Below are 17,920 nucleotides of genomic sequence, written 5' to 3'. Positions count from 1 at the left end.
CCCTGTTGTTTTTTCTTTTCTCCTTCTCTACCAGATGACACCATTTTCCATCCCCTCCCCAATCATCATTTCCATCCCCCAATCATCGGGTACCCAAAAATGCACCCTCCTGCCTTGGTCCTTGCCGTGTTGAGTCAGGAATGTGAATTTTTAATTCCTGTAAACACTGGGCACTGTTGTTCTTTCTTTGGCCAAGCGTTTCCTCTGGCCCCTGGGCAGGACATTGTCATTATTTTGTCAGTTTGTTGGTTCGGGTGTGAGAAGGATCGATCCTGCCTCTTTGGCTAATGTCACATGGACCACCCAAGAGATTGGGGCACGGGTGTGGAGGGACAGGACCGAGGGAGTGATGGAGAGCAGGGTCAGGTGGATTTTGGGAAGACATCCACTCTGTGAGGGTGGGAGGCCCTGCTATCTGTGTGCCACAGACCTTCTCCATCCCCTGAAGTGCTCAGCTCCAGCTTTGACAGAGCTTGGAGCAACTTGGTCCAAGCCCTGAGAACAGAAGGAGCTTCAGGGTCCTTGTCCTTCCCAGCCCAAACCATTCTGGGATTCGAGGATTTCCTCGGCACCGAGCCAAAGCACGCGCTGCTCCAGCCAGGACTTGGCAAAATCTCATTAGATTTTTAACAACAACCATTCCACAGACTCTTTTGAGGTTTTTTTCCTTAATGTGAACAACTTGAAGCCATGTGCCAGAGAAGAAACCTTTCTCCTGCCCTGCTGCGTGGAAAACCAGCACAGAGAGGGAGCAGGCAGCTGCAGGCAGCAGGGCCTGTCAAGATCGGGGAAACTGAGCTTAAGGTCAGACATCCCACTTGGCTGTGGACTAAACCCAGATTTCAAAAAGAAAAAAAAAACCCACAGCATGCAGAACAACATTCATCGAAAGCAATTCTTTAAATTGCTAATAAATTTTAAGACAAAAAGCTGAAAGAATATTATTATAAAAAGCTGCTCATTTCTTGTGATTACTATTATGTTTTTTGAGAGGAAAAATATAGGAAAAATACGGTTTTTTTATTTTGTAATTCGCTTCATTTTTATGTCATAATTTTAATTGTTTTATTTTATAAAAGGAAAAAAAAAAAAATCTTGGGCTACATTGCCGTATATGCCATCTTTTATTTCTATTTCCCATCTGTACATTTCCGTAGTCATTTCCATGGATGCATTTTCTCCCTCGGTGCCGCGGACAGGCGCAGAGCCGCGTGGACAAAGGACGAGCCCCCGGCGGGGCTCGGGGGATTTTGGGGATCGGGAAAGGACGGACGGAGCCGGGATGGGCGATGACGTCACGGCCGCCGCCCGCGCCCTGCCCGGTGACGTCACCGGCCCGCCCCGCGCCTGCGCAGTGCGGGCGCAGCACCCCCGGCGCGGCGCGGAGGATGCGGGGCTGCAGGTGGGTGCGGGGATGGGCTGGGGGCGTCTGGGGTGCGGGGATGGGGGTGCAGAGGGGCTGGGGGCGTCTGGGATGCGGGGCTGGGGGCGTCAGGGGTGCGGGGCTGCAGGTGGGTGCGGGTCTGGGGAGGCCATGAAGGGTGCGGGGTTTGGGGGGGGCATGAAAGGTGCGGGGTTGCAGGCGGGTGCAGGGCTGGGGGGCCATGAATGGTGCGGGGTTTGGGGGGGGCATGAAGGATGCGGGGTTTGGGGGGGGGCATGAAAGGTGCGGGGTTTGGGGGCCATGAAAGGTGCGGGGTTGCAGGAGGGTGCAGGGCTGGGGAGGCCATGAAGGGTGCGGGGTTTGGGGGCCATGAATGGTGCGGGGTTTGGGGGGGCATGAAGGATGCGAGGCTGCAGGAGGGTGCGGGACTGGGGGCCGCGAAAGGTGCGGGGTTGCAGGTGCTGAGGGGTCCATGAAGGATGCGGAGTTTGGGGGGGGGGCCATGAAAGGTGCGGAGTTGCAGGCGGGTGCAGGGCTGGGGGGAGCCGCGAAGGGTGCGGGGTTTGGGGGGGCATGAAGGATGCGGGGCTGCAGGGGGGTGCGGGGCTGAGGGGGCCATGAAGGGTGCGGGGTTTGGGGGCCATGAATGGTGCTGGGTTTGGGGGGGGCCATGAAGAATGCGGGGCTGCAGGCGGGTGCGGGGTTTGGGGGGGGCATGAAGGATGCGGGGTTGCAGGAGGGTGCGGGGTTTGGGGGCCATGAATGGTGCGGGGTTTGGGGGGGGACCATGAAGGATGCGGGGCTGCAGGCGGGTGCGGGGTTTGGGGGGGGCATGAAGGATGCGGGGTTGCAGGAGGGTGCGGGGTTTGGGGGGGGACCATGAAGGATGCGGGGCTGCAGGCGGGTGCAGGGTTTGGGGGGGGCCATGAATGGTGCGGGGTTTGGGGGAGGCCATGAAGGGTGCGGGGTTTGGGGGGGCCATGAAGGGTGCGGGGTTTGGGGGGCCATGAAGGATGCGGGGTTTGGGGGGGGCCATGAAGGGTGCGGGGTTTGGGGGGGCCATGAAGGATGCGGGGTTTGGGGGGGCCATGAAGGATGCGGGGTTTGGGGGGGGCCATGAAGGATGCGGGTTTGGGGAGCGCGGGCGATGCTGCCCTTGCAGGCGGTGCGGGGGGGTCGCACGGGGATGCGGTGCTGCGGGGGTGTCGGGTCTGGGGGCAGCGCGGGCTGATGTTGCGGGCAGGGCCGGGGCCGTGCGGGGCCGTGCGGGGCCGGGGAGGTGCTCGCCCGCTGCGGGGGCGCTCTGGGGGTCGTGGGGCCGCGGGGGTGCGCCTGCGGGGAGCGGCGGAGGGAGGGGCGGCGAGCGCAGCGAGGGCGGGTCCGTGTGCGTGTTGGTGTGCGTGTGCGCAGGGCTGAGCGGGCGTGCAAGGATGTGCGTGCCCAGATGTGTGTGCAAGGGATGTGTGTGCCCAGGTGTGTGTGCGGGTGTGCAAGGGATGTGTGTGCTGCTCGGTGTGTGCGGGTGTGCAAGGGATGTGCGTGCCCAGATGTGTGTGCAAGTGATGTGCATGTCCGGCTCAGTGTGTGTGGGTGCAGATGTGTGTGTGTGTTCAGGTCTCTGTGTGTGTGCAGATGTGTGTGCATGTCCAGATGTGTGTTCAGGTCTCTGTGTGTGTGCAGGTGTGTACATGTCCAGATGTGTGTGCAGGGCTGTGTGGGTGTGCAGGTGTGTGCATGTCCAGATGTGTGTGCAGGGCTGTGTGTGTGCAGATGTGTGTGCAGGGCTGTGTGTGTGTGCAAGGCTGTGTGTGTGTGCGCAGGTGTGTGCATGTCCAGATGTGTGTGCAGGGCTGTGTGTGTGTGCGCAGGTGTGTGCATGTCCAGATGTGTGTGCAGGGCTGTGTGTGTGTGCAGATGTGCATGCAGGGCTGTGTGTGTGTGCAGATGTGTGTGCAGGTGTGTGCATGTCCAGATGTGTGTGCAGGGCTGTGTGTCCGTGCAGATACATGTGCATGCAGGAGTGTGTGTGCATGTGAAGGTGTGTGTGTACAGTTGCAGGGGCACACGTGCAGGCACGTGGGTGTGCAGGTGTGTGCAGGTGTGTGCTGCTGGTGTTTGTGGGGCCTGGAGCTGGGTGCTGTGAGCATGTCGGGCTCCATGGTGCATATGTGGGGATGCACAAGTGCACAGTGGTGCATAATGTATGCGAGGGGATGCAGGCATGCACAGGGGTGCACTCTGTGTGTGTGCATGGCATTGCACGTGGGGATGCATGAGTGCATGGGCGTGCACACACGGACATCGTTGGGGGTGCAAAGGTGTGCACTCATGCACACGGTGGGAATGCATGCTTGCAAAGGTGTGTGTGCGTGCAGACTTGCATGGGACAGGGCATGCATCCACCGGGGCACGTGAGGGTGACTGCCTGTGCAGTGTGTGCAGCCCAGCGCCTGTGCACCGCTGCAGCACACATGCACCTGTGTGCAGACACTCTGTGCACACATGCGCCGCTCCGTGTGCGTGCTTTGCATCTCTGTGCATGGCATGCATGTTCACAGGGAGCACCAGGCCCTGTCCCGTGTGTGTGTGTGTGTGTGTGAGTGCTGCAGGCGTGTGCAGGGCTGGGCTCCCCTGCAGGTGCACACGTGCAGGGTGTGCATGCTCAGGGCGTGTGCTGCAGGGCTGGGGGCACCCAGGGGGGCACACGTGCATGGGCTGCGGCGGTGCTGCACAGGGCTGTGACCCAACACCCTTTCAGGGCAGGTTTTCCCCAGAGCTGGGATGTCTGTGCTCCCCTCCCCAGGGAAGCATGGCCAGGCCTGGGTGCTGCCACCTCTGCTGGGCTGCTCCGGGCTTACTACTGAGTTACTCCTTGCTTCCTCTGAGGCTACTGCTGGGATATTCTCAGTAATCTCCTGAGGGAGTAGTGAAATACTATCAAGACACAGCTGAGATGCTCTCAGGGTGCTGCTGAGATGCTCTGAGGTTACTAGAATGCGGGCAGGCTACTCTGCAGACAGCAGTAAGGCACTTCCAGAGTGCCATTAAGGTACTCCCAGGATACTCTGTAAATACTACTGGGATGCTGCAAAAGCTCTGCTAATGTACCATCAGGCTGCTACTAAGATACTTCCAGAGCTGATACTGAGGCACTCGTAGGAAGGTACCACTGGAGCAGCTCACACAAGGTTCCTCTCAAGATACGTGCAGGTTGCTTTCAGTGTAGTTACGGGGCAGTAAGAAAATATCAGGATAATTCTTTGTGCTACCAAAGTGCCACCAGCACACTGAGGATAACAGCTGTGTCCCGTGACACCACTGCTAGGATCCTATCAGGACACTCGTTATCTACTACTGTGATACTATCAGGGCACCAGGATGCTCCTGACAGAATCAGGATATTCCTGCCTGTGCTAGTACAACATCAGGACAGTGCTGAGCTACTCAATGCTGACTGCTACTAGGATACTCTCAGTGCAGCACAAAGCTACTATCAGGATGTTGCTAAGGTATTATCAGGCTAACACTCCAAAGCAACACTTTGCTAATTGTAAATGTATTGCTAATGCTAATGAGTATTGCTGACAAGGCACTACTAAGATACTACAGGGTCGTTGCTAGGATACATTACTGGTACTACCATGATGCTACCAGGATATTATCACAAAGTTCCCGAGGTGCTGCCAGGACAAGAGTCAGCTTTCTCAGGATAAAAGTGCAGCTCTCTGTAGGATACTTCCAAGATGCTACAAGGGCCCTACAAAAGTCATGGTAAGATACTTCTGGGATGCCATCAGGGCACCACTCACATTTTTGGGGTATTGTCAGCACATTACTGATATTTACAGGCTACTTGCTTAGTAGTGATGTAGTGTCAGAATAAGCCCTTTTGTGACTCAGAGATGGGGTAACTGAGAGGTGGCAAAAGCTGAAAGGCCAAGAAACATTTTTAATGTATTGTGATTAGGAAATAGTCCGCTTCTGATTGTAACAGCGTGAATTGGAACATCTGTACTGTCTCACCCTTTACATGGGACTGAAAATGGAATAAAAGTTTTTAAAACACCTCTCAGCTGCCCCATCTCTGCATCAGAAGAGAGCATCATCCAACAGTATAGCATAAGGATACAACTAAGATACTACCACTTCAGGGAAATGGATAGCAGTATGACATTTTTTACATACTGAACTGCTTGGACAACTATCAGTACTTTGTTGCAACTATGAAATTGCAGCTAGAATAGTGCCACAATAGCAGAATGTTTCTTCTGAAGGTAGCCCGTCCTGTTGGGTTACTGCCAGGATACTACAGAGATGCCGTTGGTTGTGTACCAGCCCTGGCAGCAGCGAAGGGAACGGGGAGCCGGGTGTTGCAAGCTGTGAGTAGCCCGGTGCCTGACGGGCACCCTGTCCCTGCAGCTAAGGCAGCACGTCGGTGTTGAGGAGGATGGAGGCGCCGCTGGTCAGTCTGGAGGAGGAGTTCGAGGAGGGGCCCGGGGACGATGGGGGGTCGCTGCCGCGCCCCGCGGACCCCGCGCTGGCCGAGCTGGAGAGCTTCTCGGCCGAGATGATGAGCTTCAAGTCCATGGAGGACCTGGTGCAGGAGTTCGACGAGAAGCTCACCGTGTGCTTCCGCAACTACGACGCCGCCACCGAGGGCCTGGCGCCCGTGCGGGGGCGGCTCCAGGCGCAGGAGGAGGAGGAGCGCCTGCAGGATGAGGAGTGAGTAAGGCCCCCCTGCTCCTGGGGCCACTTCACACCTGAACCCCCCCCGCGGGGCGCGCTACCTCCCAGCGCCGCGGCACGGCCGCGCTCCGCACCATACTCCGTGTAGTATCCTATGAGTAAGGGTCTGCGTGCCGCCTTGCATGCTGGCACGGTGCAGCCCACGTGCAGCTCGGCCCCTTGCACCATGGCACAGTCATGCAGCAGCATGGAATAGCCGTGTAGTATCATTTGAGTAGCCGTGTAGTATCTTTTGAGTAGCTGTGTAACATCCTGTAAGTAGGCCACCCTCAAGCCTGCATGCGTCCTGTCATGGTCTTAAAACACTCCCAGAGCATGCAGTCCAGCTCACAGCATGACTGTGTAGCACTTCAGAGTACTGGTGTAGTATCTTATGAGTAACACCCCCCCTGCGGCCTGTTGCTGCTCCTTGTGCTCACATGCAAATCACCACCTGAACTGTGCTGTGATCATACAGCACCTTGCAGTATGTGTGTAGGATCCTTGGAGTATCTGTTTAGGATCCTTGGAGTAGCTGTTCAGGATCCTTGGAGTAGCTGCTTAGGATCCTTGGAGTAGCTGTGTAGGATCCTTGGAGTAGCTGTGTAGGATCCTTAGAGTAGCTGTGTGAGGTCCCTGGAGTAGCAGCCTGTGAGGAGGAAAAGCAGCGTGTTCATGCCACGTTGCAGGGGCCATAGCATTGTCTGTGCAAGGAAAGCCCCAGGGGCTGAGCATAAACCTTGAGTAAGGTGTGAGCAGAGCTCGGCCACCCCCTCTGTACCATTGTAGGGAACAGCCAAATTCCCTAGGGTGAAATTCCCCCCTAGGCTCCCCAGTTATTGTTGTGCATTTTGTGTTAAATTCTACAGTTCCATTAAAAACCTTGCTTTGTTACAAAATGCCATTTTTCCCTGCAAATCCTTGAGCTTTTTCCTCATGACGATAACACACTATCACATTTCCCGTGGATTTTTCCTCTTGAATTTGGATTATTCCAAAATTGCTAACCCTTATTCTCACCAAGCAAACGGGCTGCTTTCAACCCAAAAAGCCCCGAATCCTTTGGTTTTGTTGGTTTGTGTTTGGATTTTCTTTTCCCCCCAAACCCACTGAAGCTGAATTGATTTTTGCAATCGGTCGAATTCACGGTTTTTGAGAGCAAAATGCAGCTTGGCTGCGCGCCGGGGCTGCCGCGCTGTCGCCGCTTTGTGCCACTTATTGTGTCTTTTTTGGGTCACTTTGGGCAAAACAGGGCTTTTTTTTTTAGTCTTCTTTCAATGAGCCCTGTGTGCAGGCCAGGGGAGGAGCCATGGCCTCACAGGCCCTGGATTTCCAGAGTTTTTAACCATTTCTTGCCATAATTAACTCAGAAATCACTGCTGGTTTTGGCCTGCCCCTGTGCGTTGCTGGTCCTTTAAGAGCAGTGAAAATAAAAAGCAAATTTGAGGGAATAATTACTCATTTGCTGTGCTTTGTTAAAAAATAAGTATTTAAGATTTGGCATCCGCATTTTTGCCTGTTAACTTGTGAAATCTGTAATTCCAAGGGGAATTCAGCCCTGGTGAAAAGGGAGATATAATAAATCCCACAAATGAGCAGGTTTGGGGTTGGAAAAGGGGAAGTGGTTTTGGGGTGATTTTCAGGATTGAACCCCCCATTTCTGGTGGGAGAATGGGAGGGGTTGCCTGAGATGGGGAGAAAATTTCTGATCTCTGTCTGTGCCTTTCCCCTCATTTTTGACATTTTCCTCGCATTTTTGGCCTTTTTCTCAATATTGCCACTTTTTAGCTCTTTTTTCCCCATTTTCTGTCTTTCTCCTCCATTTCTTCCCTTTTCTCCACTTTCCCTGCCCTTTTCTCCATTTCCCCCCTCATTCTCCCTTTTTTCTTACATTTTCTCTTTTTCCCCATTCCCCTTTTCTCCTGATTTTTCCTCTTTTCCTTTTTTGGCCGTTTTCCTCCTTTTCCTATTCTCAGTTTTCTCCTCTTTCCTCTTCTTCCCTTTTTCCCTCTTTCACCATTTCCCACCATTATTTTCTTCTCCCTCTTTCTCATTTTTTCTTCCATTTCCACCCTTTTACCCAGATTTTCCTTCCCCCACTTCTTCCCCTTTCCCCCTTTTTTCCATCTTCTTCTTTACCCCTCTTTTTTCTCTTTTCTCCTCTTTTCCCCCTTCCCTTTTTTTTTTTCCATCCTTCCCCCTCTTTTCCTTTTTCCTTCTTTATTTTCTCCTCATTTGATCAGGATTTCAGGACAGCATTTTAGGGTATTTTTAGGTGTTGAAAAGTGACATTTTGGGGTCTCTGGGGTATTTCAGTGAGGGGGTTGGGTGGTTGGAACATGACAGGGTGGCATTTTGGAGCTTTGGGACCTTTAGGGGCATTTTGGGGGTATTTCAGAAGAGCATTTGGGGACAGTTTGGAGTGTTCCAGGGCAGTATTTTGAGGTGGTTTTGGGGTCTTTCAGAGAGTCTTGGGGCTTTGGGGCTGCTTTAAGAGAATGTTTTGTGCCACTTCAGAGCATCATGGTCATGTTTTTGAATGGCATTTGGGGACATCTAGAGATATTTTGGGACATTGCTGTGACCTTTTGGAGTGTTTTGATAGCAGCATTTCAAAATGACATTTAGGGGGCATCTCAGGTGCTGGGGCAGCATTTTTGGGTACATTGGGGTATTTCAGAGCAGTATTTCATAATGCTATTTTGAGATGCTTTGGGGTCTTCTAGGACAGCATTTGGGGTTTTCTAGGCTATCATTTGGGGTGTTTTGGAATATTTCAGGCATCTCAGTGGCATCTGGGGGTTTTTGGAGGTCATTTCGGGATGTTTCCGGGCTGCATTTCGGGATGTTTCGCGGCATCTTGGCAGGCAGTTTTTTGGGCTGTGTCTCTGAGGTGCAACATTTTGGGATCAGCACTCACCAGGCGCCTCCCTGCAGGGTCTGGGATGCTCTGACCGATGGCTTTGCCCCCCGGAGCTCCCCCCGGCCGTGGCAGCTCCCTGGGACTGAGACCCTCGATGGCAGCGACCCCCAGGTACGGCTCTGACATCCCCTCCTGGTCCCCTGGCTGTGACTGACAGCTGTCAGTCAGCCCCGGGGCTCAGCAGCCATCATGGCACTGCAAACTACCCAAAAAGGCTTGTTTTAGCACCTGGTCCTTGCCAGTTGACCCCCATGCCTCGGGTGGGGTGGGTGTTTTTGGGGTAGAAAATGGGTTTTTATCTGTAGTGAGTTTGTGCTGTCAATAGCTGCTTCTGGGGTTGTAAAAATGTCCCAATATCCACAGAATTGAACTCATTTGGATGTGTTGCTTAAGGGGGAAGAGAAAATAACTTCCTTGGGTTATTTTATGCTAAAAAGGTGGGAAAAAAGAAGGTGCCTCCTCACTGAACATCTCTGTCCATCCATTCCCTGGAGGTTTTCCCCTCTGCCATGTCCTCACCTGGTGTCCCACCCTGTGTCTCCATCAGACCTCTCCAGTTCAGCCCCACCATCCCTCATCTCCCCCTCCAGCAGCATCCCCATGTCTCCACCAAGCGTGTCCAACACCACTTTCCATCCAGCACCTCCATCCAGCACCTCCATCCATCACCTCCATCCAGCACCTCCATCCAGCACCTCCATCCTTCACCTCCATCCAGCACCTCCATCCAGCACCTCCATCCTTCACCTCCATCCAGCACCTCCATCCTTCACCTCCATCCAGCACCTCCATCCAGCACCTCCATCCATCACCTCCATCCATCACCTCCATCCAGCACCTCCATCCATCACCTCCATCCAGCACCTCCATCCAGCACCTCCATCCTTCACCTCCATCCAGCACCTCCATCCAGCACCTCCATCCAGCACCTCCATCCTTCACCTCCATCCAGCACCTGCATCCATCACCTCCATCCAGCACCTCCATCCAGCTCACCTGGACTTCTCTCTGCCTTCTTCCTGCTCCATGGCTTCATTCTACAGCTCTCCATCCAACACTCCTGTCCAACATCTCCATCCACCTCTGGCAACACCTCCCACTCCAGGGCTGTCCACTGTCCTGCTCAAAGCCCCATCCAACATCCCCCTCCAGCATCTCCATGGAATACCCTCAATCCAACATGTCCCATCTGATGTCCCCCTCCAGTGTCTCCCCATGCCACCCCCCATGTCCCCGTGAGCCAGGGTGGTGGCTGTCCCCATGCCAGGGCTGTGGCTGTGTCCGTGCTGGGGCCATGCCCGCACCAGGCTGGGCCTGTGGTGCCACCAAGGCTGCCCAGCCTGTGTCTCCTGCAGCTCGGTGGGAAGGAGGAGGAGGAGGAAGAGGAGGAGGAGCTCACTGAGAGGAGTGAGCAGGACTCTGGGATCAACGAGGAGCCGCTGCTGACAGCTGAGCAGGTACCCATGGGCATCTGGAGCCCTGCATGTCCTCCAAAATCCAGACTTGGCCACCTCAGCCCCGTGACCACGAGCTGGAAGCACAAGAAAAAGCCAAATCCCAGCATCTTGGGGTGTGGCATGCAGGACCTGGAATGTGGATGTGGACAGAAGTGGAGTTGTGGGTGCTGTGGGATTTGGGTGCACCTGGCAAGGTGGGCTGTGGGTGCTGCTGTACAAAAGGGGTGGCATGGGGGGAAGGATAAAGGGGGGAGCAGAGGTGGGATGCAGATGTGGGGTGCAGGACGCAGGTGCCAGATGGGGGTGCAGGATGCACGGTACAGGTGTGGGGAGGGGGATGTGGAGGCAGCACAGGGCATGGATGCAGGATAGGGAATGCAGGTGGAGATGCAGGATGCAGGAGGAGGGTGCAGAGAGCAGGATGCAGACAGGTGCAGGATGCAGACAGGTGCAGGATGCAGATGTAGAAGTGGATGCAGGTCCTCGGTGTCCATGGAATGTGGGATGCAGATGCAGGATGCAAACGGAGGATCCAGGGCACAGATGGATGTAAATGCAGGTGTTGATGCAAGATGAAGGGAACAGAATTCAGATGCAGGATGGAGGGGAGGATGCAGAATGCTGATAAGGATGGAGGATGGAGGGAGCTGGCTGCAGATGGAGGATGAAGATAGAGGATGCAGGTGCAGGATGAAGGGAGCAGTTGCAGATGTGTGTGCAGGACAGGAGTGCAAGGAGCAGGTGCAGGATGGTTGCAGGTGTGGGTACAGGACAGGAATGCAGGGAGCAGGTGCAGGGAGCGGGTGCAGAACAGTCGCAGGTGTGGGTGCAGGATGTGTGGGGTGCTAGGTGCAGGTAGGATGCAGGTGCACATGGAGGTCACTGATGCCCCACAGGTCATCGAGGAGCTGGAGGAGCTCATGCAGAGTTCACCTGACCCTGAGGCTGACCCCGAGGGTGAGGAGGAAGAGGAGGAGGAGGATGAGGAGGAGGAGGAAGAAACAAAGGCTGATGCTGAAGGCAAAGGTGGTGGCGGGGGCACGGAGCCCATCCTGCTGCGGGAGCTGCATCCCGCCTTCAACAACAACTGCTCCCATGAAGGTATGGCCAGCAAAGCCCAGGCCAGTCACTTTTTGGGGACAGTTCCAACCAAATTGGACAACTAAGTCTCTCCAGGCCTCAGTGCTGGCGTGCTCTGGGACTTGGCCAGAAGGGCTCTTGGCAAAAACTGTGAAGAAAACAGGGATCTGGCTTTTGGTGTGGAAAGGGTTCACCAAGAGTCTTTGTGTTCTGCATGGGGCGTTACACACACACGGGATTTGTCCTGGTGGCGTGGGCTGTGTCACCAACAAGCCCAGGCACTTCACTCATTGCTCTGCTGTTTATCACACTGTGCAGGTTACTAATCACACCATGTCACTAATTGTACCGTGCATGTCACTAATTGCACCATGCATGTCAATAATCACACCATATATGTCACTAGTTGCACGATGCATGTCAGTAATTGCACCATACATGTCACTAATCACATCCTGCCTGTCACTAATTGCACTGTGAAGATCACTGAGTGCACCTTGCATGTCACTAATCGTGCCAGGAAGTCCCTTAATTACTCTGGGCACATGGTTTATGGCGCTGAGCATATCAGCAATTGCACAACGGGTTTATCTCTTGGTGTGTCAGAAAATGCAGAGCCCATCTCGCTCGGCGCGAGATGCGCTTTCATGGTCGCAGTGTGCGTTTCACTGACGGCACTGGGGGTGCCCCTGACTGCACCAGGCATTTCCCTCCTTTCCCCATGCATGGCACTGGCTGCAGAGTCCAGAGGAGGCCACGGAGATGCCCCAAAGGTGGCGGCACCTCTGCTGGGGAGAGCTGGGGAGGAGAAGCTCCAGGGAGAGCTCAGAGCCCCTCCAGAGCCTAAAGGGGCTGCAGGAGAGCTGGAGGAGAGGGACTGGGGATAAGGGATGGAAGGACAGGACACAGGGAGTAGCTCCCACTGCCAGGGGGCAGGGCTGGATGGGAGATTGGGAATTGGGAATTGTTCCCCGCGAGGGTGGGCACAAGATTCCCAGAGCGGCTGTGGCTGCCCCCAGATCCCTGGCGGTGCCCGAGGCCAGGCTGGACCCTGGGGCGTGGAGCAGCCTGGGCTGGTGGAGGGCTGGTTGGCGGGCAGGGCGGTGGCTGTGCCCTGCCTGGCGGGCCGTGCGGACTCGGGGCTGTGGCTGCGGCAGGGCTGGGGCAGCTGTCGGCGCGGGAGCTGCTGGCGGCCGCGGGCCGCGCCGAGGCGGCGAGCCGGGCGCTCTCGGCCGAGCTGGTGGCGCAGCTGGCGCGGCGGGACGAGCTGGCCTTCGAGAAGGAGGTGAAGACGGCCTTCATCGGGGCGCTGCTGGCCGTGCAGGGCGAGCAGCGGGAGCAGCGCGAGGCCGCCCGCCGCCGCCGCAGGGACAAGGGGCTGAGCCCGCAAGGGGCGCGCCCCGAGCGCGGCAGCACCATGCCCCGCAAGGTGGGCACGGGAGCGGGGTGCCTCGGGGGTCGGGAGGAGGTGCGGGGATGTGCGGACACCGTGGGGCAAGGGGATGAGGGATGGGATGGGAATAGGGACACAGGGAAGAGGGACATGGGGGCGAGGCGATGGGATGGGGTGGGATGGGATGGGATGGGATGGGATGGGATGGGATGGGATGGGATAGGATGGGATGGGATGGGATGGGATGGGATGGGATGGGATGGGATGGGATGGGGATGGGGATGGGGATGGGGATGGGATGGGATGGGGATGGGGATGGAGATTGGGATGGGATGGGATGGGATGGGATGGGATGGGATGGGATGGGATGGGATGGGATGGGATGGGATGGGATGGGATGGGATGGGATGGGATGGGATGGGGATGGGGATGGGATGGGATGGGGATGGGGATGGAGATTGGGATGGGATGGGATGGGATGGGATGGGATGGGATGGGATGGGATGGGATGGGATGGGACAGACCGGGAGCGGGGTGCCTCGGGGGTCAAGGAGGAGGTGCGGGGATGTGGGGACACTGTGGGACAAGGGGGTGAGGGTTGGGATGGGAATAGGGACATGAGGCAGAGGGACATGGGGGCGAGGCGATGGGATGGGATATTGGATGTGATGGGATGGGAATGGGGCAGGGTGGGGCAGAGAGACATGGGGGCAATGGGATGGGATACAGGATGGGATGGGATGTGGGATGCAATAGGATGGGATAGGATGGGAATAGCGACAGGATGGCCAGAGGGACATGGGGGTGATGGGATCGGATGGGATATTGGATGGGATGGGATGGGCTAGGATGGGAATAATGACAGGATGGGGCAGAGGGACATGGGGATGATGGGATGGGATACAGGATGGGATGGGATACAGGATGGGATGGGATGCGGGATGGGATGGGATACAGGATGTGATGGGATGGGAATAGCGACAGGATGGGCCAGAGTGGCATAGGAAGGACATAGGACAGCGACAGGGGGACTTGGAGCACGGAGACAAAGGAATATGGGATGGCAGTATGGAGCAAAGTGCTGGGATCTGGGCAGGCTGTGGATGTGGGAGTCAGGGAGTTGTGAGGGATGCTGGTGCCCAGAGGAGGTGCCACGGGTGTTGTCGCTGTCCCCGGGAGGTGACAGGGTGACACGTTGTCCCCCCAGCGCTTCAGCATGGAGGGCATCTCCAGCATCCTGCACTCCGGCCTGCGCCAGACTTTTGGTCCTACCACCAACGAGAAGCAGGTGCCTTCCCCCCCTCCAAAAAACAAAATTGCCCAAATCTGTTTTCACTCCTCTCTGCACTCCCCATTCCCCTGCATTCCCCAACCCCTTGTTAAAAATCTTTCTTCACTTTACAAAACTGCTCCATCCCCTACTTCCTGCTAATCCCTCTTGAAAAAATTACCTGTTTTCACCCCGAAAGGTCCTCCCTGAGGAGGGATGGATTTGGGTGGAGTTTGCAGTACCCAGTTAGTTCAGTACTCCCCGGAATACCTGCAAATTAAATACAATTGCAGGAATTTTGCAGAAATACTCTATTTTTGCATAAATTTGCCTTAAGACAATGCAAAAACCAGGCAGTTTTGTGCCATCTGAGTTTTTTGGGGTGGCTTTTGTTTTTGCAGTACCTGAACACAGTGATTCCCTACGAGAAGAAGGGCTCACCACCCTCTGTTGAGGACCTGCAGATGCTCACCAACAGTGAGTATTCATTCAAGCAGCTTTTTTTGTGTCAGCATCACATGTTTTGGGGACACAAAGGCACATTTTGTTTTGCTTCAGTGGCTGCAGTTTGGGATATCATTGCAGCACAAAAGTTTAGGGGAATTTCTGCATCATTGCAGCACGGGCAGTTTAAGGTGCTGCCACCCACGCTGCATCATCATTGCAGCAAACCCACCTGGTGAGGAAAATCCCTGTTTTGCATCACTGCAGCACAGCTGGTTGGCAGCCAACACCTCCCCCCAGTTTATGCTCCATTTACCAGGAGGTCTGGGGTAAATCACCCATTCTGCACTGCCACAGACTGGCTACCTGGGGATGGAAGCCCTTTTTGTGTGGGTGTTCCCAGGCCTGCTGCATAAATTGTGTGGGGAAATTGTGTGGCAACTGTGGGGCTGGTTTTGGGGGGAAAAGGGACATTTTGGGGGCAGCAGGGCCAGGCTCACAGCTTTGTTCTCCCTCCCAGTCCTGTTTGCCATGAAGGAGGGGAACGAGAAGGTGCCCACTCTGCTCACGGATTACATCCTCAAAGGTACCTGCACCCCTCGTGCATCCTTCACACAGCTCCTCTGCAGATCCCTTCTGCATCCTCCTGCCTCTCCACTGCATCCTTTGTGCATCCTTTGCCCATCCCTGTTGCATCCTCATTCATCCCTGTTGCATCTCCTGTGCATCCTCGAGGAATCCCAGATACATCTTGTGGCATTCCTCCTGCATCCCTCCTGCATCTCTGCTGCATCCTCCACGCATCCTGCAGGGATCCTGGCTGCATTTCCTGCACATCCCTCAGGCATTCTTTGTACAGCTCTCCTCTCCTGAGACAGCTGTCTGTCTCACAGGCACCTCTGGAGGTACCTGTGCAGCTTCCTGCCCCATCCTTCATCCACACAGCCTCATCACCCTCTGTGTGCCCTCCTTCACCCCCCATGCCCCAGCAGGCACCCTCCTCTGCCTCCCTTGGGCATCCCCATGCATCTTCTTGCATCTCCTGGGCATCCCTGGGCATCTCCCACACCCCTCTTGTGCATCCTTGTGCATCCTGCCGAGTCCTGGTGCATCCTTCATGCTTTTCCTGTGCACTGCTGTGTGTGTGCATTCCTTGTGCATCCCTTTTGTGCTCCTCCTGCATTCATGTGCAGCCTCGTGCAGCATTTCTGCATCCTTGTGTGCCCAGGTGCCTCATTTGCCCTCCTGCATGTCCCTGTGTGTGTCCTTGTGCTCTCCTGCCTGTCCTGTGCACACTCGTGTGTCCCTGTGTGACCCCCAGGCACCCTTGGGTGCCCCTGCCCATCCACGTGCAGCCCAGTGCAGGCCTGTGAGTCACTGTGCCCCCTCGTGCAGCGTTGCACTGTGCATTCTTGTGCATCCCCACGCATGCTTGTGCATCCTCCTGCATTCCTGTGCATCCTCTTGCATTCCAATGCATCCTCATGCATCCTTATGCATCCCTGTGCCTGCTCATGCATCCCTGTGCATCCTCCTGCATCCCTGTGCATCCTCCTGCATCCCTGTGCATCCTTCTGCATCCCTGTGCATTCTCCTGCATGCCAGTGCATCCTCCTGCATCCTTCTACACCCCTGTACATGCTCATGGATCCCTGTGCATTCTCCTGAATCCCTGTGTATCCTCCTGCATCCCTGTGCATCCTCCTGCATTCCTGTGCATCCTCTTGCATTCCAATGCATCCTCATGCATCCTTGTGCATCCCTCTGCATCCTCCTGCATCCCTGTGCATCCCTCTGCATCCTCCTGCATCCCTGTGTATCCTTCTGCATCCCTGTGCACCCTGTGCATCCTCCTGCATCCCTGTGCATTCTCCTGCATGCCAATGCATCCTCCTGCATCCCTGTGCATTCTCCTGCATGCCAATGCATCCTCCTGCATCCTTGTGAATCCTTCTGCATCCCTGTGCATCCTCCTGTATTCTTGTGCATCCTCTTGCATTCCAATGCATCCTCATGCATCCTTGTGCACCCCTCTGCATCCTCCTGCATCCCTGTGCATCCCTATGCATTCTCCTGCATGCCAGTGCATCCTCCTGCATTCCAATGCACCCCCATGCTTCCCCACACACCCCTGTGCATGCTCCTGCCTCACTGCACCCCGGGTGCCCCCGTGCAGTGCCCCAGCCCCTCTGTCTCTCTCTCTCTCTCTCTGCAGTGCTCTGCCCGACCTGACGCGGTGCTGCCCCCACACTCCCACCCCAAAACGGGGCCAAACCCCAGGAAAAAGGGTCACCCACCCGTGGCTGCCCCTCCCTGCACTTCCCCCTTTGCACAGCTGGGAATAAAGAATTCCTTACATTAATTAGGCAACCGGTGTCCAGTGTCTGTGTCTCCTGCTTTGCAACTTTTTGATAGGAAAAGGATGTTTTTAAGCAAAAAAATCCCAGCGTAGACTTAGCTCATGAATATTCTGGGATCTCTAAAAAACACAAATGTCTGGCTAACGAGCAGCTGCCACCAGCAGAGGGGCAAAATTCAGATTACATTTCCATTCTCGGGGATTTTTCCCATTTTTTCACGTTTCTGTGGCCCGATTTTCTGCTACAAATTGTGCAAACATCACCCAGAAGATCAACCCATTATTAAGGAATGGCTCATTAAGGGACAGGGGGGCTTCCATCACTTCCATGTGGGGAAGAATTGCTGTGTTTTGGGGATTGTCACTCATTTTGGATAAGAGTGCCTAATTTGGGGGTTGGTGCTCGTTTCTGCAGAGCGTTGTCCACTTTGAGGCAAATTCAGTCATTTTGGGGAGGTCACTTATTTTGAGGAGAGTCACTCACTTCCAGAAGGAGCAGTTTGGGACAGCTTCCTTAGGGGGCATGTCACTCATTTTTGTGGGAGAATTTTTGGAGAATACAACTCCTTTTGCAGTGAGCACCCATTTTGGGGGAGAATCACTCATTTCAGGGAGAGATTAGCCCCTTTTGGGTCATCACTGGATTCTGAGCATCCCTCACTTCTGGAAACCATCACTCATTTTGGGGTTGTCTGGAACACTTTGGGGGAGCTTCTGGGGGAGAATCACTTGGTTTTGGAGAACACAGCTGATTTTGGGGTGTGCATCATTCATCAGTGGGCAAAATCTCATTGGAGCTTGTTTGAGGGGGAAAATATTAATTTTTGGTGGACCATCAGTTTTGGAAGTATAAATCTAATTATCTCCACATCACTCAATTACCAG

The 17,920-nt window shown here is 55.1% G+C and overlaps 1 protein-coding gene across 2 annotated transcripts; it reads left to right on the top strand.

The window, feature by feature from the left end:
• Positions 1-1,299: 1,299 nt before the first annotated feature.
• On the top strand, positions 1,300-17,046 carry FEZ1 (fasciculation and elongation protein zeta 1). Of its 2 annotated transcripts, none has more exons than XM_021525793.2 (10): positions 1,300-1,402; positions 5,804-6,106; positions 9,047-9,143; positions 10,388-10,489; positions 11,386-11,590; positions 12,727-12,998; positions 14,170-14,250; positions 14,634-14,709; positions 15,197-15,262; positions 16,892-17,046. In XM_021525793.2, the coding sequence occupies exons 2-10, from the start codon at positions 5,832-5,834 to the stop codon at positions 16,906-16,908; spliced, it is 1,191 nt and encodes a 396-aa protein (XP_021381468.1). In that variant the 5' UTR covers positions 1,300-1,402; positions 5,804-5,831; the 3' UTR covers positions 16,909-17,046. The 2 variants fall into 2 exon arrangements, with proteins under 2 accessions (XP_021381468.1, XP_077644111.1); XM_077787985.1 differs by lacking the exon at positions 1,300-1,402 and adding an exon at positions 2,268-2,284.
• The last annotated feature ends 874 nt before the right edge of the window (positions 17,047-17,920 follow it).

The sequence above is a fragment of the Lonchura striata genome, chromosome 23 (genome assembly GCF_046129695.1).
Source record: "Lonchura striata isolate bLonStr1 chromosome 23, bLonStr1.mat, whole genome shotgun sequence".
NCBI classification, from domain to species: domain Eukaryota; kingdom Metazoa; phylum Chordata; class Aves; order Passeriformes; family Estrildidae; genus Lonchura; species Lonchura striata.
This window is presented reverse-complemented; position numbering and strand designations above follow the sequence as displayed.

What these genes read in the sequence shown, in the direction of transcription:
- FEZ1 (XM_021525793.2), top strand. Translation starts at nt 5,832, where the DNA reads ATGGAGGCGCCGCTGGTCAGTCTGGAGGAGGAGTTCGAGGAGGGGCCC. An exon ending in CAACAACTGCTCCCATGAAG is followed by an intron (nt 11,591 to 12,726) that starts GTATGGCCAGCA and finishes TGGCTGCGGCAG; the next exon opens with GGCTGGGGCAGCTGTCGGCG. An exon ending in CTACCACCAACGAGAAGCAG is followed by an intron (nt 14,251 to 14,633) that starts GTGCCTTCCCCC and finishes TTGTTTTTGCAG; the next exon opens with TACCTGAACACAGTGATTCC.